The sequence below is a fragment of the Populus alba genome, chromosome 11 (genome assembly GCF_005239225.2).
Source record: "Populus alba chromosome 11, ASM523922v2, whole genome shotgun sequence".
Classification (NCBI taxonomy): domain Eukaryota; kingdom Viridiplantae; phylum Streptophyta; class Magnoliopsida; order Malpighiales; family Salicaceae; genus Populus; species Populus alba.
Window position 1 is genome coordinate 16301087 of NC_133294.1, and position 23970 is coordinate 16325056.

The following is a 23970-nucleotide window of genomic DNA, read 5'->3' on the forward strand; positions in this document are numbered from 1 at the left end:
GTAAAAAAACTAAAACATTGATTAAACTGAGAAAATTAAAAAAAAATTATTAAAAAAATCAAACCATGAAAAAAATTAACCGATTCGGTTTCGGTTTTATAAACCTGAAACTAAAAAAACTGAACCTAAACCGAAAAAAAAAAAAAAAACTCAGTCAAATCAGAAAAGCCAAATTAAACCGGAAAAAATCCAAGCCAAAACCGAAAAAACTAAGTTAAACCGGAAAAAACCGAACTAAATCAGTTCGAATAAGTTTTGGTTCGATTTTGATTTTTTTAAAAAGTAATTTTGACTTGATTGTTTTTTTTATAAAATCTAAATCGAATAAAAAAATAATTAACTCTTATTCGAAAGTACAAACAATTTTTTAATAACCGCATGAAACTTTATCTTTATCTTTATCTCTTTAAATTAATTTTTAATAACTCTCAATTTTTTTAAAAAAATAGCATAGCTTGATGGATTGCAACGTTGGTAAGAATGCTATCTCTATGTTATTATTATTATTTTTTTTTAATATATAGATTAAACTGTTCCCAACAACAGAACTTTTATAATTTCTTGAATAAAATAATCTTCACATGACAAAATGTCTAAATTTATTTCAACGTATCGCAGACAATTGTACCGAGAGAGTTTCTTTCTCGTCAATGAGATGGATAATATAGACAAGTGACATGGAACATGTAGAAATTTATTTTAAAAACGAAATATTAAAAAAATTATTAACAAGAAATAATCTTAAAATTTCCATTTCTTATTTATTTTGAAAAAAATCGCTCATGAAAAGCTATCATACCATGTTTACTGGAAACAATTTTATTTCTTCTTTTTTAAAATAGAAAACAGGTAACTTGTTCGGATACTAAGCCGACGTCGTCTCCCCGCTTGGCCAACCTTGAGCCAGAGCCGTGCTTCCTACGACTAGTCTTCTATTTTTCTTCTCCATTTCACAATCCAGAGATAGACACTAACCAGAGAAAATGCTTAGAGCAATCAAAACCACACCTCTCCATCGATTTTCCTCCCTAACCTCCATCTCCAGATCTGTAAGCTCAAGTTATTTTCCTCTTTAATCATTTTTGTTTGTTATGAATTAAACACGATATAATCAGTTATTTTACTTAATTTTCTTAATCTATTTGACAAGCAGATCAGTACCTTAATCCTAGCCGAACACGATGGAGGCGCAATAAAATCACAATCAATAAGTGCAGTAGAAGCTGCCAAATCTTTAGACAAACAAACTTCAATTTCTTTACTATTAGCTGGCTCCGGTCCTTCTCTTCAACAAGCTGCTGCTCATGCCGCCTCCTGCCACCCATCGATTTCTCAGGTCTTTTTTTTTAATTGGTTTTTTGTTACTTGTAAAATATTTATTTATCAATTAGGTACTGATAAAATATTTATTTATCAATTAGGTTCTTGTAGCTGATTCGGATAAATTTACATATCCTTTAGCAGAAACATGGTCTAGGTTAGTCCAATTGGTTCAGAAAAAAGGCGAATACTCGCATATAATTACTGCTTCGAATTCGTTTGGGAAAAATATTTTGCCGCGTGCTGCTGCATTGCTAGATGTTTCTCCAATCACAGATGTTATTGCTATTTCTGCTTCCAATCAATTTATCAGGTAATTAATTCTTAATCACTGTTTCAATTATGCTTACTTGGCTTTTGGTAATTGTGATTAAGTGATGATAGTTTCCATGACGATAAGGTGTTGTTTTTTATGTGCCAGGCCAATATATGCTGGAAATGCACTTTGTACTGTAAGATATAGTGGCAGCAATCCTTGTATGTTGAGTGTAAGATCGACATCATTTGCTGTCTCCGTGGATTCGTCAAAATGTAACGAAGCTCCTATTTCTCAGGTTGATCTCTCAACCTTTGATGAAGGTTTGTTAAGCTTTTCCTGTTCATCTAAGTTTTTGTTGGCTAGTCTTGGCTATTTCTGGTTTTGCTTGTGACCTTGTTTCATGTTCTTGTTGGATATCTTTGTGATGTGGAATTAATGTTTTAAGTAGGTGATTTTTTTTATTGGAATGAGAAAGCATGTGTCTCATGATTGCTAACTATTTCAACGCAGATTCTGTTGGTAAGTCTAGATACGTAAATCATACAGCTCAGGATACAGAGCGTCCCGATCTTGGAAATGCACAAGTTGTGATCACCGGAGGCCGGGCATTGAAAAGTGCAGAGAACTTCAAAATGATTGAAAAGCTTGCAGAAAAACTTGGTGCAGCTGGTAGGTCCCTAAAAATACTATTCAAACTTAAAACAATATCAAGTTGATCGGCATGTTTGTTACGGGTTGGAATTATTTTATCAACTGAATCATGATGGTGGTGGTAAACAATTTTTTTTTAAGCTTCCTGAGTCTTTCTGTTTCTTATAGTTGGTGCTACCCGTGCTGCTGTTGATGCGGGATTTGTTCCAAATGATCTCCAGGTAAAATCTCCATTACTACAGTGCTTCTTTCCAACCTCCAAATGATCTCCAGTTTGATATATATGTATTTGTGTTGTTTTGGCCCCAAAATTGTTCATTACCTGAAAACCTTGTAATACCTCTGAAAGATGTTTAAGCATATCACGGGTCCACTTGAGTATCCCCTATCATAACTATCCAATTCCGTTGTCCCATGGACACCTTTTTTTGTTAGTCCTTGGTCTTTGATCACCTTTTTTTGTTAGTCCTTAGTCTTTGATCATGACTGCTTTGTTTTTCAGGTTGGCCAGACTGGAAAAATTGTTGCCCCAGAATTGTACATGGCTTTTGGTGTCTCTGGAGCAATTCAACACCTGGCTGGCATGAGAGATTCCAAAGTCATTGTTGCTGTAAATAAAGACGCAGACGCGCCTATTTTCCAGGTGACATTTGAAACCCAGCAGCAGCCCCTCTCTCTATAACATCTCTCTCTCTCTCTCTCTACACACACACACACACACACACACACACACACACACTCCTTAAGTTGCAGAACTGTTAGTTGGATAGATAAACAGTTAATTGATTCCTTTAGATGAGCTAATAATGTGGTTCTAAGTCGCCCTTTTTTTTTTTTAATCCTGGTCAGTTTTCATAGTTTGCACCATCTTGTATCGGTATTCAAGTCAACATTCCATAAGATATCACGGTAACTGTTATGGCTGTCAATTCCATATTCAATGCTCAACATTATGTGCAGTCCTGTGATCTTTCTGCATTTTGGGCTCTGTTCTTGGGATTCCAGATAGGCTTGACCTTGAAAAGGAATAACTTAAATATTTTTCGATGCTGCTTTCAAAAGCAAGAAACAGGCAGTGAATTCAAAAACTTAAGTTGCAATTTGAATAAATTCCTTGCAGAATGACTGTTTGATACTTGGTATTAGTCTTTTTCCTAAATGAACGTGCTCTTTGAGTGCAGGTAGCTGATTATGGGCTTGTTGGTGATCTTTTTGAGGTAATTCCGGAGTTGTTAGAGAAGCTTCCTGAGAAAAAGTAAACCTGGCAAATGGGCACTTCAACCCTTAAAATGCTAACAGTCCTGTTCTTCACATTGTTCAAATTAAAGAAATTAAACATTAATAATACGAAAGTGAACTTTGATTTCACTCAGACTTGTTGACTAGTAGTGTTTTCTGATGTGGGCGAAATGGAAAGTCAGTGCTGTACTGGCTGGTCAATATAAGAAAATAAGCTGCAATAATAGATGCCTCCCCGGTCTAGCCTCGAGCACTGTGGCTCTGCATACGGATAAAAATCCTGCAATGCTCATCAAAATTCCTCGGGTGAAAAAACTGCAGAGTGGTGCTCCTTTTTTCTCTTTTAACAGTTTTAACTTGAAACTTCAGAGCGGTGAGACTAATATTTGGGCCAAAATTTCTGGGATTATAATGGATTTCACTAGAGTTTCTTTTAAAGTTTTGTAGTTGGGCCTTCATTATTCATCATCATGCTCGAAGACGATATATATAGAGTAAATATTTAATTTTATTATATGATAGGTAATGGATAGAATATAAATATAGATGAAACTCGTAAATACCAACCACTAGATAACAAAATATTTCGTTCTTTTATCACCAGTCTTATCACCCGTCCCGCAAACAGACAATACTCCATGCTAGGACCCACGTTATCTATTTTTCTTTCATTCCAGAATCAAAATGATTTCTGTGACTGGGTTAAAAAAAAAAAAAAAAAAAGAGCAAAGATCACATGTCAAATTATGAAGTGCGTGTTTTCCATAAACTAAACGGATACTGAAACGATATAATATAGTTCTCAGAAACCTAAGCTCGCAAGCGCATCTAGTGTAGTGGTATCATAGTACCCTCCCACGGTACTGACCGGGGTTCGATTCCCCGGATGCGCAGCTTTTTTTCTTTTAGCAATTGGATTTTAATCATTTTATCATCCACCATCAACAAATATTTGATAAAATGCCTTAGATTCTACTAAAGTTACAATTTAATTTACCAGTTTGGATTGAAGAGTGATAATGTTTAGATGTTACTAGTTCTTCGACCGAATAATCTCTTTTAGGAAACAAATGCAAACTTTTTAAATGTGTTTTTATTTTTTTTTTACAATAAAAATCTGAATTATAAATTAAAAGAATTATGCATGCATTTAATTAAATAAAATAAATAACTATTTGTATGAATAAATATAAAAAAATATTAATGTATTTATTCGACTCTAGCATATTAAATAATTCGTTTTTCTAATGCAAATGAATTAATATGTTTTCATTATTAACATATTTTTTGATAACAAGTAAAAAATATAACTGTGAATTAAAAAGTCAATACTTATATATGATAAAATATTATAGAAATTATATAGGTTAATAAATAAATGTAATATCTAAAACTTATTTTAAAACATAGTAGTTGCAATTATTATATTAAATACTATTTACTTAGTTTATGCATGAGAGTTTTTTTGAAAAAACAAAAACTGTACAGAAAAAAAAAAGTATAAATAGACTAAAACAAAAGGTGTAGTATAGAAAAGAAAAGGAAAAACTAAAAAAATATAAAAAAATAATAAAGATAAGAAAAAAAAAAAAGAGTTACAAATAATTCTAGTGTAGAATAATAAGAATATCAAGTATAAACAGAAAAAAAAATATAAGAAAAACTTATTCTTTAAAACAAAAAAAAATTCCTAGAAAATTAAAGGCGCAATTAAGAAAAACTTATTCACCACGGGTAAAATCTCAATTACATATAAAAATTGAAAACAATTAAGAATAAAATCTACTATGGAATGCTTTTTTCAAACTAAAGGCGCAATTTGGAAAAAGAAAAGAAATCAGATTACCGACCATATGTTGAATCCACTGGTCAGATTCATGGAGTGCAATCAATTACGGTTGTCATGTCTGAGGAGCAAGAAGGATGCAGACAAAAGAGGTAAGAAAAGGGCTATGAAAGGATGGACATTTGAGGATTTTTGGACGGCAAGCAACGCCAAGTAAAGTGGGGAAATGGGTGATTGGATGACTTCTCCGGGAGGGATAATCGAAATGACTTTGATTGGACTCCTTTTCTGCTGGTACCCACCCACTCCACGATACGTCTTTCGGTCTTTGTATGTTTTGCTTCCTTCCTTTTTTTTTTTTTTTTTTTTTTTTTAATTTACGTTACTGTTCAGGTCAGCTTGCGCGCACCACGACTAATTTCACGGCTCACTGAATATCCTGCAAACCCAGTAAGCATATAAGGCACCGCAAAAGTAACAGACATGCACGGTAAGGTTTGAACCCAGGATGCAGAGGAAGGGAACAAGTTCCTTCAACCGCTGGGCCAAGACCTCAAGGGCGTTTTGCTTCCTTCCTTCCTTGGTCAGTACCTGGTAGTGTGTAACATTACCGTTCCTACATTTATTATTTAAAATTATATTTTTTTATTTTTAAAATTTATTTTTGATAGTGGTATACTAAAATTATAAAATAAAAAATTAATTTAAAGTTAAAACAAATCCTTTTGAAAACACGTTAGATAGCCATGCGAATACAAATAAAGTCAAGATTATATGTCTAAACCTTTTCAGATCATGTTAGGTGCTCTTCTTTCTCATTTTTAAATTTGAGATATATGGTTGTTAATATAATAATAATTTAAAATTTATATAATTATTAATTTTAAAATTCATAAAATTAATTGACATAAATACAAGTTAATCTAAATATTTATATTAATAATAATAAAAAAAACCTATTACGAGCTTCATTTGCATATATATATATATATAATAGTTTTGATATAATGTTTTTTGAATTATTTTTTGAACTTCTTTATTTTTATCTTTTCTTTTTTCTGTCTTGAGATAGTAATTAAAATACTATTTATATACTATAATTCTCTTCATTATTTATCGGCAACCATAATAATTAATTTTTATTTTTTAAATTTAATCATATTATATTATCTAACTTGATTTGAAAAACTAAACTGGAAAAATAAAAAAGAGGGTTAACGTTATTATGTCACAAGTCAATACGTAGGATACCAAATCAAAATTTTGTTATTAAAACAATATTATTATTATTATTATTATTATTATTATTATTATTCATTAGATTTGAAGTTAGTTGAGTTTGACTAGATAAATAAATCCATTGAAAAACTCCTGAAATTAATTAAGTTTTTATCATTTTAAGATTTTATTTGATTCAACTAAATATTTTACCTTACCCTAATCAAGTTTTAAATTCTGAAATTTTCCATCAGACTAGCTGAGTTTAACAATCATGAACTGTACTAAAACATGATGGGTCTCGAATGAATGATCATAGGACTTTGAAATACTCAATCTTCGAATTCAAAATAGCTCGATAATCTAAAAGATAGTGGAGAGGAACCATGGTTACTAGCCGTTAAAGACCACCCACTCCACTAATCGTTAAAAATTATTTTATATATATATTTTTTATTTTAAATTAATATTTTTTAAATATTTTTTTTATTGTTTTGATATATTAATGTAAAAAATAATTTTTAAAAAATAAAAAAATATTTTTAATTAAAGTAAAATTACACTTTAAAAAACAATCAATAATAAAAAGACACAAATGCACCTCATCCCCCCTTTCAAAATAATTATTTTATTGTTCATATTTTAAAAAATCTGTCTGGTATTGCAATTTAAATAGAAATTTAGCAAGTTTTGATTATTTTAATTTAAAATTAATTTTTTATGTTTTTAGATTATTTTGATATATTGATATAAAAAATAAAAAAATATATATTATTTTAATATATTTATAAGCAAAAACATTTTAAAAACAATCTCTATCATACTCTCAAGCACAAAATATCCTCTAATAACTTTCCTTTAGAGCACTTATTTTTTTAACCTTAGTTCTTCTCATGCATGGTTGAAACAACTTCAAAAATCTTGATGCAAGACAACAGAAAATTATTTTGCATTTTTATATCTAGCCTCTTTCTTTAGTGACAACAAATGTTCTTTCTTATTTTTATGTTCTAGAGCCTTTTTTTTTTTTATTTCATGGTGCTATTTTTTACTCAATGGGTTATTATTCCCACTCCATTTTTATTATAAGTATGGAGTATATTTTATATATAATCAAAATATTATTAGAATGTTTTCTAGTTATTAAAAATTAAAAATCAATTAAGAAAACATGAAGTAAATAAAATTTGAAGTTCTTGAAATGTTAATTATTCTATTAAATTTTTTTAAAATAAATATTTTAGTAGTGGATAATATCTAAGAGGAAAAAATGTACTATAACCAAATAATTTTTTTAAGAAATTAAATTTCTTGAAAGGTGATATTAAAAAAAATAAAATTTAATTATTGTAAATACAAAATAGAGGAAGTACTTATATAAAGGTGACTTTTTATTTTAATTAAAAGGAGGATATTTTAACAAAAAATTAAAAGAGATAGTGTTTTAATTGTGCACCACTCATAAAATACTATTTTTTTTTTAATCATTTAAAAATTGATTTATTAGAAATTGAGTTTCATGATTTGTTACGGTTTATTTTTTATTTGGTTATTTCAATTTCATAACTTGTGTTGTGAGTTTAGCGGGTTAATCTTGTTGACTTAATGTTTTTTTTAATTGATATATTTTTTTTAATTTCATCATTTAATATGAGATCGATAAAGAATTAGGCTTGGTAAGTTTTTTTTTTGTTTTTTTTCTATTAAGTTCTCCTTATCTCATAACTTGGATCATGAGTTTTTACGAGTTAACTTGAGTTGATCCATGTCGTTTTATTGAGTCCTTTTTTAGATTGACTTTTTTTTTTCCTGATTTTATTCTTCGACAATAGGTTAATTGAGAATTATACTTCATAATTTATTATGATTTCCTTTATATGAAGTTATCTTAGTCTTATTACGCAAGTCACGGGTTTAACAGGGTAACTCAGATTGGCCCGACTCAGTTTGATTTCTATGAAGTTATCTTAGTCTCTCGACACAGATCATATGTTTAGTGGGTTAACTCAAGTTTTTTTTTTTCATTGATTATTTTTTCAATTTTATTTTTTTAACAATGGATTAATTGAGAATTAAGTTTCATAATTTGTTTAAATTAATTTTTTTATAAGGCTATCATGGTCTCATGACTCAGGTCATGAATTTGGCTGGTAATTTTAGTCATTTTTTTAATTATTTTTTTATTTTATTCTTTAAAATTGGGTTGATTAAAAATTATATATATATTTTTTACATGTTTTATATGGAGTTATCATGGTCTCGTGATCCAGGTTGTAAATTTAACAAGTTAACCTAAGTTGACATGGGTTAATCAATATGTTGTCATTTCAATATTTTTTAAAAAATATCATCTTGAATTTTTTTAAATCAAATTATATTTTTATTGATCATCCAGGTTATTTTTAAACTCATCAAATTAACGAGATCACTTCAAGTTAACCCATATATAGTTTTAAAAATTTTCACTAGATAAAATATTAACAACACTTAAATAATTTTCTTACATTAATAAAAATTTAATCTGACAATTTGTAGAACACATGTCAGTAATCTAGTTAAGTCCTAAAAGGATTACATACGGGAAACTCGGGATAAACAAATCCCACAGCTATCCTCTGGAGCAACATAAAAGCAACCTCAAGGAATAGATGCAAAGTGATGAATGATAGAGGTAATGAAAAAAAATGATGAGCAAGTCAGTCAGCACAGTGATTGGATTCTCTACGAACATGAACCATTTAACATTGCCAGGATTTCTGAATCAACTGACAGACTCACTGTAACTGTTATCGGGAAAAAGTAGAACTACAGTCTTTGAATCTGACTCAAGAACATCTGTATAACCTTTATCCCCAGCCATGGACAAACCCATGTCATCAGAGCCCACAATTCTGTCCGAAGAGAAAACTATGCAGCTTGAGTTGTGTAAAGTAGGAAAGAAAGGAAAATCATGAAGAGATTGAATGAAAAGAGCTTGAAAAATACTCTAAAAGCCACAGATAATCTTCAACAGAAGAAAAAGAGAACAATCTCTTTATTATATTTTCAGAATATCAAAGCTTACTGAAAAACAAGCTAGACAACTTACCTAAACTTTGATTCTTAAGAAAAACAATTCTTATAAATAATTAAGAGTTAATATAAAATTCAATTGAGATATTAGATTTGTTTTTTTTAAAAAAAATTAAAGAACAAACACCAATATATATTGTCGTCAAAACCATGAAGACAAGCACCAGTATAATCTCGAAAAACTCCACCTGCAATAGCTATATTAAAGACCCTCTCATTGTCCCCATAAGTATTAATCTTCATCCCCTCAAACTTGAGAGGAATCCCACCAATCAACCACTCCTCTACCTTGAATCTGACCCTAAAATTGAATCTCAACACCTTTTTCAATCTTTTACAAAAGATTGTGGATTTGTTTTTTTGAAAAACAACACAGCTAGAAGAAAGTTTCAGGGAAATGATATAGTTTAAAGAAAATATCTATTTACATCGTGTTTTTAATATATATCATGATTCAAAATCATAGTTTTAATACAATCATCACAATCAGAAAATTAACAAATACAAACAGAAATACTGGTAGAATATTTTCGTCAGTAAATTATAGTGAATTTTACCAAAGAAAATATTTTCTCGGTATATACCGAGGAAATTACAATGAAAAAAACAAGGAATTAAAACAAAGCCAAAAAGTATGACAACGTGTCATTTATACTAACGGTATTAATATCATTGGTAAAATCCGTCTATAAACTCGTTCGTAAACTATTCACTTCTCCCTAACACTATTCATCATGTCAATTACAAAGGGTATTAGAGAGAGATTAATTTTGTCGGTATTTTCTAGAGAGCTCTAGAATTGTTCACTTGTTAATTGCATTGATAATTACTGTTTTTTACATATAAATTACCGACGTATTGAAAAGTCATTGGTGATATTTGAGGGGTTTCTCAAATTTTTTGATTAAATTTAAATTAAATATTACAGATAAAATCATTGACGGATTGAAAAAGCATTGGTGATATTTAGGGGTTTCTGAAAATTCTTGATCAAATTAAAAATTTAAATTAAATATTACAAATAAAATCACTGATGAAATGATTAAAAATATTAATATTTAATTATCCATTAGTAAAATACTCAAATTAAAAAAACTAGAATTTCTCATTTCACAAAAGACATGTCTCCTCCTCCTCCTCTTCTCTCTTCCTCTAATATAAAAAACACCAACATTCTTTTTTTTTTTTTTTCATCTTCTCTTCTTGACTCCTTCACGCTAAAGTATGTCTTTTTCTCTTTTCTTTTTTTTTTCTTTTTAGTTTTTTAAATTAATATACTTTATGAATTTGTTTTTTTTTTCTCTTCTCAGCTTCACTTGCAACTACATTAAGGTAAATTTTTTCTTTTTTCTTCTTTGTTTTGTTTTTGTTTTTGCATTATATTTGTTATTTTATTTTATTTTTAATTTTTTTGCTCTTAATAATTGTATGAATGTTGTTGTAGGATTTTGTTTCATATGAGATTAATTTTTTTTTTTCAATTTTGTTGTTCAATTTCAATTAAATTATTTTATTTGTTGCTAGATTATGTGTTCTGAAATAGGTTTTTAGTTGATTTATTTATTTGTTATTGTTGTTATTTATTTTTTTTGTATTCTTTATTTATTGCAAATTTGTTTGAGTTGATTTTCTTCTTCTTCTTTTTCCAAGCAAAATCAGTTCCTGAGTATCATGGAATGTTGATTTATATTAATTTAATTATTTTTTAGTTCTATTAAAATGATTTTTTTAAAAACATATTTTTAAATAATCATCAATGAAATTGCATATGTTATTTATGTAGGGTATGACAAGCTTCCCGGGGGAAATACCAACATAATGAAGCAGGTAAAAAAAAAAAAATTAGCATGTTTTTCTTGTCAATAAATCTATCGGTAACAATTTTTTTTTTTACTGACATAAATATCAATCCTATTTATAAAACAATAATATGAATGATAAATATATAAAAACTATGAATAATATTAATAATCACTGCTTCACTTGCTCAAATGAGAATGTTTTAAGCTTGCAATGTGTAGAAAACCCACAACCACCTCATGTTTAATTGAATTCGAATTACTACACACGTAAATAAAAAAAATCAAAAACAAATGTTGATGTCAAGTCTAAATCACCTAATGAATCTAAAAAGATTAATGATAAAAGAGAAAGAGTCATAAATAAATAAATAAAAATAATAAATAAATATTTGAAGTAATCAAAATTCAAACCCAAATATCAGATTTAATATATATAAAAAATTAAAACCTTAAAACAAAACTAGGCTATACCTAACATAGTAAATGTGCCTAGACCAAAGGTGTGTGTCATGCATATTGCCAAAAATATTAATAATGTCAACATAACCAAAGTTTGAAATTAGAGAATCACATGCAAAAGATAAATCTTTTATAATTAACACTCCGGAATTTAGGAGTTCGGTGGTCATATGTCCTCTTTAATGATGGTAAATTAAACCAACTTGTTTTAATTTCAAAGCGAAGAAACGTTATTGTCCTTAGCGATTGTTTATAAATGCTCATAATAATAATAATTAACTAATAATAACTAATTTTATTAGCGATTTTTAATAAAATTATGGTTTTTTTTATTAGCAATTGAGTAAAAATTTCCTACTTTTTATAGGAGTAATCATTTTCAGTTCGATTTGGTTTTTATAAAAAAAATAATCAAACTGAAATATTGTTTTAAAAAAAATCAAAACCAGTTCAAACCAATCAGTTTCGATTCGATTTTTTAAGACAAAAACCGATATGGCTTGGTTTTTTTGGTTTTGCTTAATTTTTTTCGGTTTAACTTGGTTTTTTTTCGGTTTGGGTTCGGTTTGGTTTTTTCAGTTTCAGGTTTAAAAAACCTTTTTAGTTGATTTATTTATTTGTTGTTGGTGTTATTTTTTTGTGCTCTTTATTTATTGCAAATTTGTATGAGTTAATTTTTTTCTTCTTCTTTTTCCAAGCAACTCACTTCCTGAGTATCATGGAGTGTTGATTTTATATTAATTTAATTATTTTATAGTTCTGTTAAAATGATTTTTACAAAAAATGTATTTTTAAATAATCATTAACGAAATTGTATATGTTATTTATGTCGGTTATGACAAGCTTCTCGAGAAAAATACAGACATAATGAAGCAGGTAAAAAAAAAATTGGCATGTTTTTTCTTATCAACAAATCATTGGTGACAATTTTTTTTTATTACCGACAAACTTGCTAACAAACCAAAAATTACCGATAAATTTTTTATCAATGAAGCATTTCCATTGGTAATCCAATTAGTAAATTTATTGTTAATAAAATAATAATATAAATACTAACAGAAATTCCGTCGATAAATATAAAAAACTGTGGCAGTGCACAATTCAAAATCACTGTTTTAATGTATGGCTTTCTATTGTTGTGACTAGGGTACGAGAGACAAGTACTCCTGCAATTTTTTCAAGGGAGCCGAACATATATAACATCTCATATTTCCATGTTTCTCATTTTTTTTTCTATACTCGAATTTGAGTTGTTTTTATTATATAAAAAAGAATTATGCATGTGCATGGATTGAGAAAGAATGTTTTATTACTTTTTTCAAGTATCCAACCTATGTATCAAAGTAAAAGACATCATTAGGTAGAGGATGAGTATTTACTTTCTCTTATCACATAAAAATAATAATATATTAATGATAAATATATAAAAACTATGAATAATATTCTATTTACTTTCTATTTATAAAACAAACTGTGATGATAATATTCTATTCCTTTAGAATTTCAATTGAATTTTTAAACAATGATTTCAATTATTGTGAAACAAACAAGAGTTATCATACTTCAATAATATATAAAAATACATAAACACAATAATATTAATGATAAATATATAAAAACTATGAATAATATTAATAATCACTGCTTCACTTGCTCAAATGAGAATATTTTAAGCTTGCAATGTGTATAAAACCCACAACCACCTCATGTTTATCTGGAAAAAAAGACATTAGAGTAATTGAATTTGAATTACTACGCATGTAATAAAAAAAAATCAAAAACAAATGTTGATGTCAAGTCTAAATCTCCTAATTAATGAATCTAAGAAGATTAATGATAAAAGATAAAGAGTCATAAATAAATAAAAATAATAAATAAATATTTGAAATAATCAAAATTCAAACTCAAATATCAAATTTAATAATAATAAAAAAAAACCTTAAAACAAAACTAGGCTCTACCTAACATAGTAAATGTGCCTAGAGCAAAGGTATGTGTCATGCATATTGCCAAAAATACTAATAATGTCAACATAACCAAAGTTTGAAATTAGAGAATCACATGCAAAAGATAAATATTTATAATTATAAATGTTATTGTCAACTTGTTTTAATTTCAAAGCGAAGAAATATTATTGTTCGTTATTGTCCTTAGCGGTTATATATTTATAAATGCTAATAATAATAATAATTAACTAATAATAACTAATTTTATTAGCGATTTTTAATAAAATTATGGTTTTTATTAGCAGTTGAGTAAAAATTTCTTATTTTTTTTAGAGGTAATCATTTTCAGTTTGGTTTTTATAAAAAAAAATAACCAAACCAAAATATTTTTTTTAAAAAAATCAAAATCAAATCGAAACCAGTTTAAACCAACCGGTTTTGACTTGATTTTTTTCAGGACAAAACCTGGTTTAATTTAGTTTTTTTTATTTTGCTTGGTTTTTTCAGTTTGGCTCGGTTTTTTTATGATTTGGATTCGATTCGATTTTTTTAGTTTTAGATTTAAAAATCCAAACCGGTTAATTTTTTTTAAAATTTTAATCAATTTAATTAATTTTTTTTTTTCACGATTCAATTTTTTCAGTTTTTTTTCCCGATTTTCCCAAATCTGAGGAATGTGAATGGGAACGAGAATTTTTGAATTGAACTAAAGGGTATATATATATATATATATATACACATACGAGAATAATGAGAATATAATAATGACGTGTCGGGATCGTCGGCACACATATATATGGTGCTATAATTGTTCCAATTTGGCTGCATTGCCACATTTTTAAATTATTGTTTTTTTAATGGATTATATTCAATTTCATCCTCACAATAATGGAGGAATCAAACTAAAATTGTTCCTCTCCATATATTGGAGATTCAAGTCATATAAAATTAAAAGTCTCACTTCCAAAGCAAGATCGAGGAAATTAAAAACCTTAGAAATAAATAATTTTTTTTTCATCATTAATTCTGAAACAAAATTAATATATATATCATTGGTGTGAGATTTTTCCTTGTGGTGCACGCTTCAACTGCAAGTGAGTATTTTTTATTTTTTTTGGAAGGAGGATGAATCATAGAATTAATTAATATACAAGAAGAAATCCTCCTCCTCCTCCTCCTCCTCCTCTTCTTCCCTGAAAAATCCCTCAAATTTTATATTTTGGTCTTCTAGAATAACTAAATTAGATATTGAGATGTCTAGGTGAATGATTAAGGGCAACTTGAGGAGTATGATTGTTAGGTTGTTTGGTGGACTAACTCATCAAAACCATAAGGAAGGTTCCATTGCAGACCTGAATTATCTTAGCAAATTAAAGACAAAAAAACTTTTTTTTTAAAAAAAATCTCATTATACTTAATTATTCATTTATTTCCCGTTAATACAACTCTATGATGTGCTAATTAAGCAATACAATTCGAAGACAATAGAAAGAAACATTGTTCATTGTAAAACCTTGTTTAATTATGCCAATTGCTTAATACTCCATCATGATGGCATATAGGAGAGAAAATTTACATAAAAATTGCAGCACTTCCGTCAGCTTTTGTTCCACATCACCTCTAATCCAAAAAAAAAAAAAAAAAAATGCTTCCTCCTCCTCTATGTCTCTAGGTTTAAATTGCGTTTTCGCATATCCCTTTGTGTTTAGTGCACAAAAGAATGATGAGAAGCAATTTTGCATGAAATTAATACTATCATATATATTAAAATGCCACACAGATGATGGTGGATCTTAACCCCATCATATGCAACGAAACATACTTTTCGTTCTTTCAATCCCATGGCCACAGGGTACCAGCTAGAGTGGAGAGAGAGAGAGAGAGAGAGAGAGAGAGCGGCTGAGGAAATGTGGATTTAACCAAGATAATTTACTGCCATAGACAAAGGAACCAAGCAAAGACCCCTTTTCTGCAGTTCCGTGCTGTCACTTTCCCTTAAAATAAAACCCAAATCACTTCTCATGTCTATCTGGCCGGAAGCACTTCCTTTGTCCTATATTACAAGAAGATCCACAAGATCCTGCTGTTAGACAGGATGACATGAAACCCACCAAAAAGACAATCATAGAATGATAAAATTACTATCATGCATGAAAAATAAATTAAAACCTCGGAAATGGTTATTACCTGTGAAATTTCCGTTTTATCTTTCTGTTTTGTGTTCCTTTTGTATTGGCTTATCATCGTATCATCATTTACCTGGGAAAAAAGAAGAAGATGGTTGACTTAAGAACATACATGGAGAGTATAAGGTAATTGACATATACAGAGATAATCTGAAGAAACTAACAAAATCCCAGAATATAGCTGACTATAGATTGATAATTAAGGCAGGAAAACGGACCAAAAGAAACGAAAAGGGAAGAAGAAGGGATTACTATTTCTAACCTTAGGACTATTAACAGGAGAACTAGCAGTATCCTCCAAAGCATCGTCAAGCAAAGCACCTTTGGTTCTTCTTTTCTTGAAACTTTTGTTATCAATAGGTAACCCAACAACTCTTTCACCGTGATGATCACCAGCAGACTTCATCACAGCCAAAGAAGCAGCATCAGAGACCATCGGAGAACTTCCATCATGATCAAATGAGAAAGAACTATGCTCATTGAAATCATGATCACAGTCCTCTCTATTGTTTTGGGCAAAGAAATCCTCGAAGTACATAGTCCAACCACTCTCTTCAAAACTGTCATCAGTTGTCTTCTCATTAGAAGAAGAAGAGAATGGTTTGCAGCTCATTGAGTTTTCCATTTCTATAAATGAAGTTTCTTGGCTTTTTCTTGGGAGGAACTATATGGTATGTATGTGTATATATAGCTGAATAGAAGCAATTGAAAAAAAAAATCGATGAGGATTACTGGTTATGTACTTGGAATCTTGGTATAATATCAGTCGGCCAAAGGGTGTTGGAGAAGTTAAATTTCAGAGGGTTTGACATTAATTTGGCAGCAAATCATTAGATATATAGTAGATATGCAACATATGAGACTACATTTGCCACTTTTTTTTTTCTTTTTTTTATGGCGGGCTTATATTTCAGCCAAGTGCAATATTGAACAAGTCTTTTTTTTTTTTTTTTAGATTTGAGAAAACTACATCCTCTAAAAAACATATTTTATAAGTTTAGGTAATTAAATAAAACCCTGACTATTCGATATTGAAGTGACTAGAGAGTTAGACTTGGTCATTTTGTTTGTATCAGGAGAAATTGTTCATTCGTTAAAAAAAAAAAAAAAAAATAGCTTGAAATTTTGGATTGATGCTTACCATGTGTAACATATAATTTGAAAATTGCATTGTATGCGCTGGGTTTATACAAGTGCATTCGGTGTCCTGTGTTTCCATGTCTTTCTTGTTTAAAAAAATTAAAAATTTACATCATTGTTTTTTATATCCTTGTTTTTATCTCTCAAATTAAACATGTTTATATATATATATATATCATGTGATATTAACTAAATACAATTTCATCTATTATGTGATATTAATCATCAGGATTAATTGTTATAGTTGGTCTTAATTTGTTTAATTGGGTTGATTCATATACGGACATATCATATTTGTTTGTTTGTGAGTAAATCAATTTTTCTTTTCTGAAAAAGATAATGTAGAAAGTTACAAAAGGCTACAAATAGATTAGACTAGATAGGTAGCACGCATTACAAGTTGAATTAATTTTTTTAAAATAAATATTATGGTATTGATAATATTTTTCTAGTTAAAAAAGAATATAAATTGTGTAGAGTTTGACTCGATGTGACTTAATCAACTTGATGGGTCCAAATACAACCCGAACAACAAATAAAAACATATATAGTTTATCTTACAAAAAAATCAAGACAATATGTTATTTTTTAAATAATATTGAAAAGACAACATATTGAATTGATCCGGGCTAACCTACTAAATATGTGATCTGGATCATGAGACCATGATAAAGTAAATCAAAACAAATCATGAAGCTCAATTCCCAATTAATTTAATAATGAAGAATGAAATAGAAAAAAATTAATTAAAAAATAGCACAAAAATTGACCTGAGTTACCTTTTAAACTCGTGACCTAGGTCATGAGATCAGGATAAACTCAAAGAAAATAAACAAAAAAATAACATAATTTAACCTGGGTTAATCTGCTAAACCTGGGACCAAGGTCATGAAACTGTGATAAATCTATAGAAAGTAAAACAAAACAAAGTATGAAGTTCAATTTTTAATAAACTCATTGTACAGGTTGAAATTGAATAAAATTCAATTTAAAAACATGACACAATAAAATGACATGAGTCTCCCCGTATTAACCCACAAAACATCTGACCTGAGTCATAAAACTAGGATAATCTCATAGAAAGCAACCATAGCAAAATAGATTATAAAGCCTAATTCATAATTAATTTCATGCTGAAGGATGAAATTAAAAAAATATCAATTAAAAAAAGACAAAAAAACTTGAGTCAACTAAATTAATTAACTCGTCAAATTTGAAGCCCGAGTTATGAGACTGAGATAACCTCATAGAAAGCAAACCAAAATAAATAATGAAGTATAATTCTCAATTAACCCAATGTTTAAAAATGATATTGAAAAAAAATATCAATTAAAAAAGAAAAAAAAACTCTAGTCAACCGAGTTAACCCACTAAACTAATAATACGAGTTATGAGACTAGATTAACTATATATAAAGTAAACCACAATAAATTATGAATCTCAATATCAAATAAATAAAATCTTGAAATATGAAATTATAAAGAGAAATATAGATTAAAAATAACAAAAAATAAAGAAATAAAAAAAAACACTATTAAACCACAACCTCTTCTAGTTATGGAATCAACAGATGAGCTAATTGTCATACATCTCATTTGGTTAATTAATTAAGTGTGGTAGTGTGTCTAAAACTAATTAATATTCTTATCTATGGATGTTTGGAAGTGCTTTTCAAAAGTGTTTCTGAAAAAATTTGAATTTTTTTTTTGCTTTGAATTAATATGTTTTTAATGTTTTCAAATCATTTTGTGTGTTGATCTCAAAAATAATTTTTAAAAAATAAAAAAAACATTATTGACATGCTTTTCTGAATGAAAAATATTTTGAAAAGTAACAGCAACCACATTCTCAAACACACTTTAGCCTATAGATTCAAAGGTAATGTAAAGTGGTGTGTTTTTTCTTGCTTATATATACCCATGCAATATATGGCGTGTTCAAAGTGGTGTGGTTTTTCTTGATTTTGATGATATATCGCAAGAAAGAAAGAAATAAAGAAAGATTTATGTTATTAATTTTTAACTTGTTGCAATTTCAAATTAGATCGGAACTCGATCATCTCCTTTTCTTAAAGTCATTCGTTGAAATGCAACGTTCATATGCACCCGTGGGAATGATGTGTCCAAACTATAGACTTGAGAGGGAAAAAAGCATAAAAAAAATGGGTTAAGCAGACATTATTTTTTGAAAGATAAAATGACCTCTAAGTATGACTTTGTTGCTTTCAGTTACCAATTTTTTTATTGGCTTTGTTTGGCATAGGCTGACGTCCATTCAATATTCTTTTTTCCCCGAAAATGGTTATTAATAATAAGGGATCGTATGCTATAAGAGTATTTGCATTAATTATTTTTTTCTGAAATATTTATGGCCTTGTCAAGATTGTCTAGCTCCTCAAGTGTATTCCTCACAAGTCCACGGCCTCATGCCCTCCTCAACAATATTTTAAAATATATATTTTATAGCTAATAATACATTCTGTTTCTACATTTTAAAAAATATTTTTGTAAAAATTTAAAATTTTTATTTTTTTATTTGTTTCGAATTAATATTTTTTTTATTTTTAAATCATTTTGATGTGCTGATTTTAAAAAATAATTTTTTAAAAAAAATAATAAAATATTATTTTGATATATTTCTAAGTAAAAATTAATTTGAAAAGCAACCACAACTACATTCCTAAACATATTATTAATTGAATTTATACAGATAATTAATTACCTTCTACTGCAAGGCTTACAATTATTAAAAATATTAATTTGAATGATGGGCTATCGTTTTCCTACCATAATTTAGCATAAGCCTAACCCAGTTAAAATGAAGAAAGTTAGCCAATTTATCATCATTCTTTCTACGGTTGATTCTTTTACGTAAACTATCGCTTCCCTACTCAATTGTTTTTGGTACAATCTTCCTAACTTAATTTATTGAGTTAAGTATATATAAAAAAAAACTTCGCCAATTTATTGCACTTTCTATGCCCAATTAGCCATGAAATCAACACATGCAATGAAGGATTAATTACCTTCATAAGTTTTTCTATGATATCCAAATAATTTACTGATCACTAGAGTAATAGTGTGGTTGTTTTTCAAATAACTTTTCATATAAAAATATATGTTAACAATGTTTTTTTATTTTTTAAAAAATTATTTTTAATATCAGCACATCAAAATGATTTGAAAACACTAAAAACATATTAATTTGAAGTTAATAAAAAAATAAAAAAAATTATTTTTTTTCAAAAACGCTTTTAAAACGCAGAAATAAACAAGAAAATCTAGTGTTGTTATATCATGCATGGACATTGAACTTTAAATTATTTTATATGAATGATCAGATTAAACAGAAACCATGGATCTAAATTCTCCTTTCATGAATTATCATAAAATATGCAGGGCTTAATCCTTTAATTGGGTTTCTTTTTTACATATCATTCATGGAAACAAGACTAAGAGTTTGTAATGCGCTTGATAAAGGGCAGATGCATGGCCTTTTAACTCCTAAAAAATATTTTGTTGGATTGAAATAATATAAATTATATTATCTGATAGTTTAAGATTTTAGGTTGAATTGATTTTTTGGCTTCGTATTAAAATCTTGATAATTAAATGATCATGAATTCAATTATTACTGTTTTTATTTATTTAATAAAAATTAAGCATAAAATAATGTAAATTATATAAATTTTAATTTAAAGAACTTTCACTTTACAATAAAACATGTTAGAAAACAACATATATTATAAAAAGTCTTTTGTTAAGAAAACTATTTATTATTTGTTCTGAAATTTATTTTGTCGGTGTTGATGTAGTTGAACTAGAGTAATGAATCCCAAAAGTGAATGGTTAAGATCACAAGAAGGCACAATAATGCTGGCTAGGTACATTTCAATAATATTGTCTCTAATGTGGGAGCCCTTCGCACAGGACATTTTGTGTCTAGTCATGTCTAGCTATCGGGTGTGCTTCCATAAGCTTTTTCCATGTCTAGAAAACAATACACAGTAGCTTTTTTTTTTTAATCTAGTTTTTCATCAGAAATAAGCTCATCAAACCAAAATTATCAATTTCATTTTGTTTTATTTGAAATGGTCAAAATATTACATACCAATTCAAAAAAATAAAAAATAAAACAGAACAATTTTCATCTCATTTTAAATCTTGGTTCATTCCAGATTTTTCGGTTAAATTTTGACCGGAACGTTTCGATTTTATTCCCACATGTTTCGTTTCTCTCTTAAAAGCTATTGAATCAAATTGAACCTTATTCAATTTAATTAATTAAACCATCCAAGTATAAAAAGCTTTTTTTCATTACTATTTTCAATAACAATGATATTAATAATAATATTGAAAATTATTATTACTATTTTCATTAATAATTATATTAATTTTTTTAAAATTAGATTTATCACTAGTATATATGATTTATATTAATTTTTTTTTCTCATGTTTATACTTTGTAGGAATTTGAGCAAAATAAGGAATGCTTTAGATTCCATTAGCCTTAATAACATTGACCTAACTTTATATTTAAAATATTTGTGTTACAAAATTTTACTTTCATAATATTTTGATATTTTGTTTAAGTTGAATTACTTTAAATTAAAAATCTATTTAATCTTGACTATTTAGAAATATTTTAAAATTTAAAATTATATTTGTTTGGTATTGTGATATATATAAAACCTCAAAATAGCAAGCTGAAACACTCCGAAACTGAAACATTCTATTTCATTTGAAAAAACAAATCACTTATAGAAACAGAGTCGACAACCTTACATCAAACTAACATAAATAAGTATATCTAGAACTCCATTTTTCTTTTTCTTTTTCTTTTTTTTCATGACAAAGGAGGTTTATGTTTTAGTCACCAATCAATGACAGTTGACTTTGCATCTACCTTATGACATTCCTAAGATTGAAGATTTTGTAAGATCTCATTTTGATTAAACAAAACATTTTCTAACTTCCAAGTGGCTTAAACCTACTCCCGCCCTCTTATATATTAGTTGCTGGGGAAACGACCAAGTACCCGTTCGGGACCTAATCATGCTTAAACAATGGCTCTCTTTTTTCCACATGGATAGTGACGAAGTCTGAAAAATACTTCACAGATGATATTGGTTTTTCATGGTTGTGAAACTGGAAGAAGATGTGCGGGCTCGATTATAGAATTGTGTCCAGGTTTTGCGGGTTGACTGATTATTAAAAATATACCTGATTATTAGGTTTTTTTGTTTTTGTGTTTTAAAAATATTTTAAAAAAAATTAAAAAATTTTAATTTTTTTATTAACTTTAAATTAATATGTTTTTTTATGTTTTCAAATCATTTTGATGTACTAATGTCAAAAATAATTTTAAAAAAAATAAAAAAAAATCATTGACATGTATTTTGGTATGAAAAATTATTTAAAAAAATAATCACAATTACATTTCTTTTTAGAATGAAGTTTTTTCAATAATTAAATAAGTAATTTGTACATGAAAGAATTGAGAAAAATGTATATGTAGTGAAATGTTGAGTATGAAAAGCCTATTTATTTACTTGGTAACCTAATATATTTATAGATGTTGATTACACTTGCTTATCTAAAACGTGAAAAGTAGTGTTATGTTTGTTTGGTGAAAATGTTGGTGTTCATTATTAATTGCGACATTGAAGAAAATAACTATTGGTAGAGAAATAGATGTCTATGTTGCATAGAGATTGGTGCATTGTCACCATTGGCTAGAAAAAAAGGGTGCCCTACATGTATAAAAGTGTCTATTTACAGAGAATATATCATTTAATTATGAGAAATATTGTGTGCGTGAGGTGCGTAACGTTATATCCTGACTTCTCAAGATTGGAAAAAGGTAAGTGTGGTAGGACAAGACAATTAATTAATTAATCTTTTTTTAAAAAAAAAACTTTTATATATATACACAAGAGCTTTGTGATGCTTGCAATTTTTTTATATACATGATATTCATAATTTTATTGTCATTGTACGTAAGCATATAACTATCACTATTTATTAGAGTCGAATCAAAACTGGACACACTTGGGAGAATACACTTTCTTTTACAACTATGCTGCCAGGGCCTAGAGAGTTAAATTCAAAAGCTCTTTGTAATAGAAAATTAACAAAAATATTGCAATAGGTGGTGTTTTTATTTTATATATTTTGTATTTTTTTTTTTTAATTTTATTAATGATTTGTTTATTATAAATTAAGTTTCATGATTTGTTTTGATTTTTTTTTGTTTAACGTAGTCTCGTGACCTGCATCACAAATTTGATGAGCTAACAAAGTTTACTAAAGTTTTTTTTTGTTTTTTTTAATTGATTTTTTTAATGTTATTATTTCAATATTTTATTTATTGAAAATTAGACATCTTGATTTGTTTTAATTTACTTTTTTATGAGATTATTTCCGTCTTATAACTCAAATCACGAGTTTGACGAATTAATCAATCTGAGTTAGCTTGGGTATTTTTTTATTCATTTTCTTAAATTGAATTTTTCTTCTCTCTCTTCTCTATTTCTCTTTTTTTATATATATATTTATTATATTTTAAAATTTGTGCTTATATATTTTTTAATTTTCAAATCTGATGGTGAAGATCAAGTTAATCAAAATCAATTGTCTATGTCTTCATATAATAATAGAGATTAAAATTATGAAATATTTAAAGAGACATTTATGAAAAATAAATTTACTTACTTAGATCTATCTTCTCTATCCTTTTTATAAAAGAAGAAGAATCGGTAAAGTCTTTTGAAAAAAAGATAAAAGCTTTTGTTTTTATTTTCACAATTAAAGACATTCTTGTTTTTTGAATCTCCATCTTTTTTGAATTCCAAAATAATAATCAAACACTATCTAAGAGTTTGTGGACTCTG

General features: G+C 27.7%; 2 protein-coding genes and 1 non-coding gene across 4 annotated transcripts; 2 read left to right on the plus strand and 1 right to left on the minus strand.

The window, feature by feature from the left end:
* The first annotated feature begins 835 nt into the window (after nucleotides 1–835).
* Nucleotides 836–3598, plus strand: LOC118047438 (electron transfer flavoprotein subunit alpha, mitochondrial). Its single transcript, XM_035056735.2, has 8 exons — nucleotides 836–1049; nucleotides 1154–1336; nucleotides 1422–1633; nucleotides 1742–1899; nucleotides 2090–2248; nucleotides 2399–2451; nucleotides 2733–2873; nucleotides 3412–3598. The coding sequence occupies exons 1-8, from the start codon at nucleotides 984–986 to the stop codon at nucleotides 3487–3489; spliced, it is 1050 nt and encodes a 349-aa protein (XP_034912626.1). The 5' UTR covers nucleotides 836–983; the 3' UTR covers nucleotides 3490–3598.
* Nucleotides 3599–4291: 693 nt separating this feature from the next.
* Nucleotides 4292–4362, plus strand: TRNAG-CCC (transfer RNA glycine (anticodon CCC)). Its single transcript has one exon. It is a non-coding gene; the product is annotated as a tRNA-Gly (tRNA).
* Nucleotides 4363–15226: 10864 nt separating this feature from the next.
* Nucleotides 15227–16847, minus strand: LOC118047437 (vascular-related unknown protein 4). Of its 2 annotated transcripts, none has more exons than XM_073412769.1 (3): nucleotides 16201–16847; nucleotides 15940–16011; nucleotides 15227–15835 (listed from the first exon to the last, which is right to left on the minus strand). In XM_073412769.1, the coding sequence occupies exons 1-3, from the start codon at nucleotides 16561–16563 to the stop codon at nucleotides 15806–15808; spliced, it is 465 nt and encodes a 154-aa protein (XP_073268870.1). In that variant the 5' UTR covers nucleotides 16564–16847; the 3' UTR covers nucleotides 15227–15805. The 2 variants fall into 2 exon arrangements, with proteins under 2 accessions (XP_073268870.1, XP_034912625.1); XM_035056734.2 differs by having other exon boundaries at nucleotides 15227–15805; nucleotides 16201–16835.
* Between the last annotated feature and the right edge of the window lie 7123 nt (nucleotides 16848–23970).

Excerpts from the sequence above, each read along its gene's own strand:
- LOC118047438 (XM_035056735.2), top strand. The coding sequence starts at position 984 with ATGCTTAGAGCAATCAAAACCACACCTCTCCATCGATTTTCCTCCCTA. Across the intron at positions 1,050-1,153 it reads TAACCTCCATCTCCAGATCT|ATCAGTACCTTAATCCTAGC; the intron begins GTAAGCTCAAGT and ends TTTGACAAGCAG. Across the intron at positions 1,337-1,421 it reads GCCACCCATCGATTTCTCAG|GTTCTTGTAGCTGATTCGGA; the intron begins GTCTTTTTTTTT and ends TTTATCAATTAG.
- LOC118047437 (XM_035056734.2), bottom strand. The coding sequence starts at position 16,563 with ATGGAAAACTCAATGAGCTGCAAACCATTCTCTTCTTCTTCTAATGAG. Across the intron at positions 16,012-16,200 it reads CTCCTGTTAATAGTCCTAAG|GTAAATGATGATACGATGAT; the intron begins GTTAGAAATAGT and ends CTTTTTTCCCAG. Across the intron at positions 15,806-15,939 it reads ATAAAACGGAAATTTCACAG|GACAAAGGAAGTGCTTCCGG; the intron begins GTAATAACCATT and ends CTTGTAATATAG.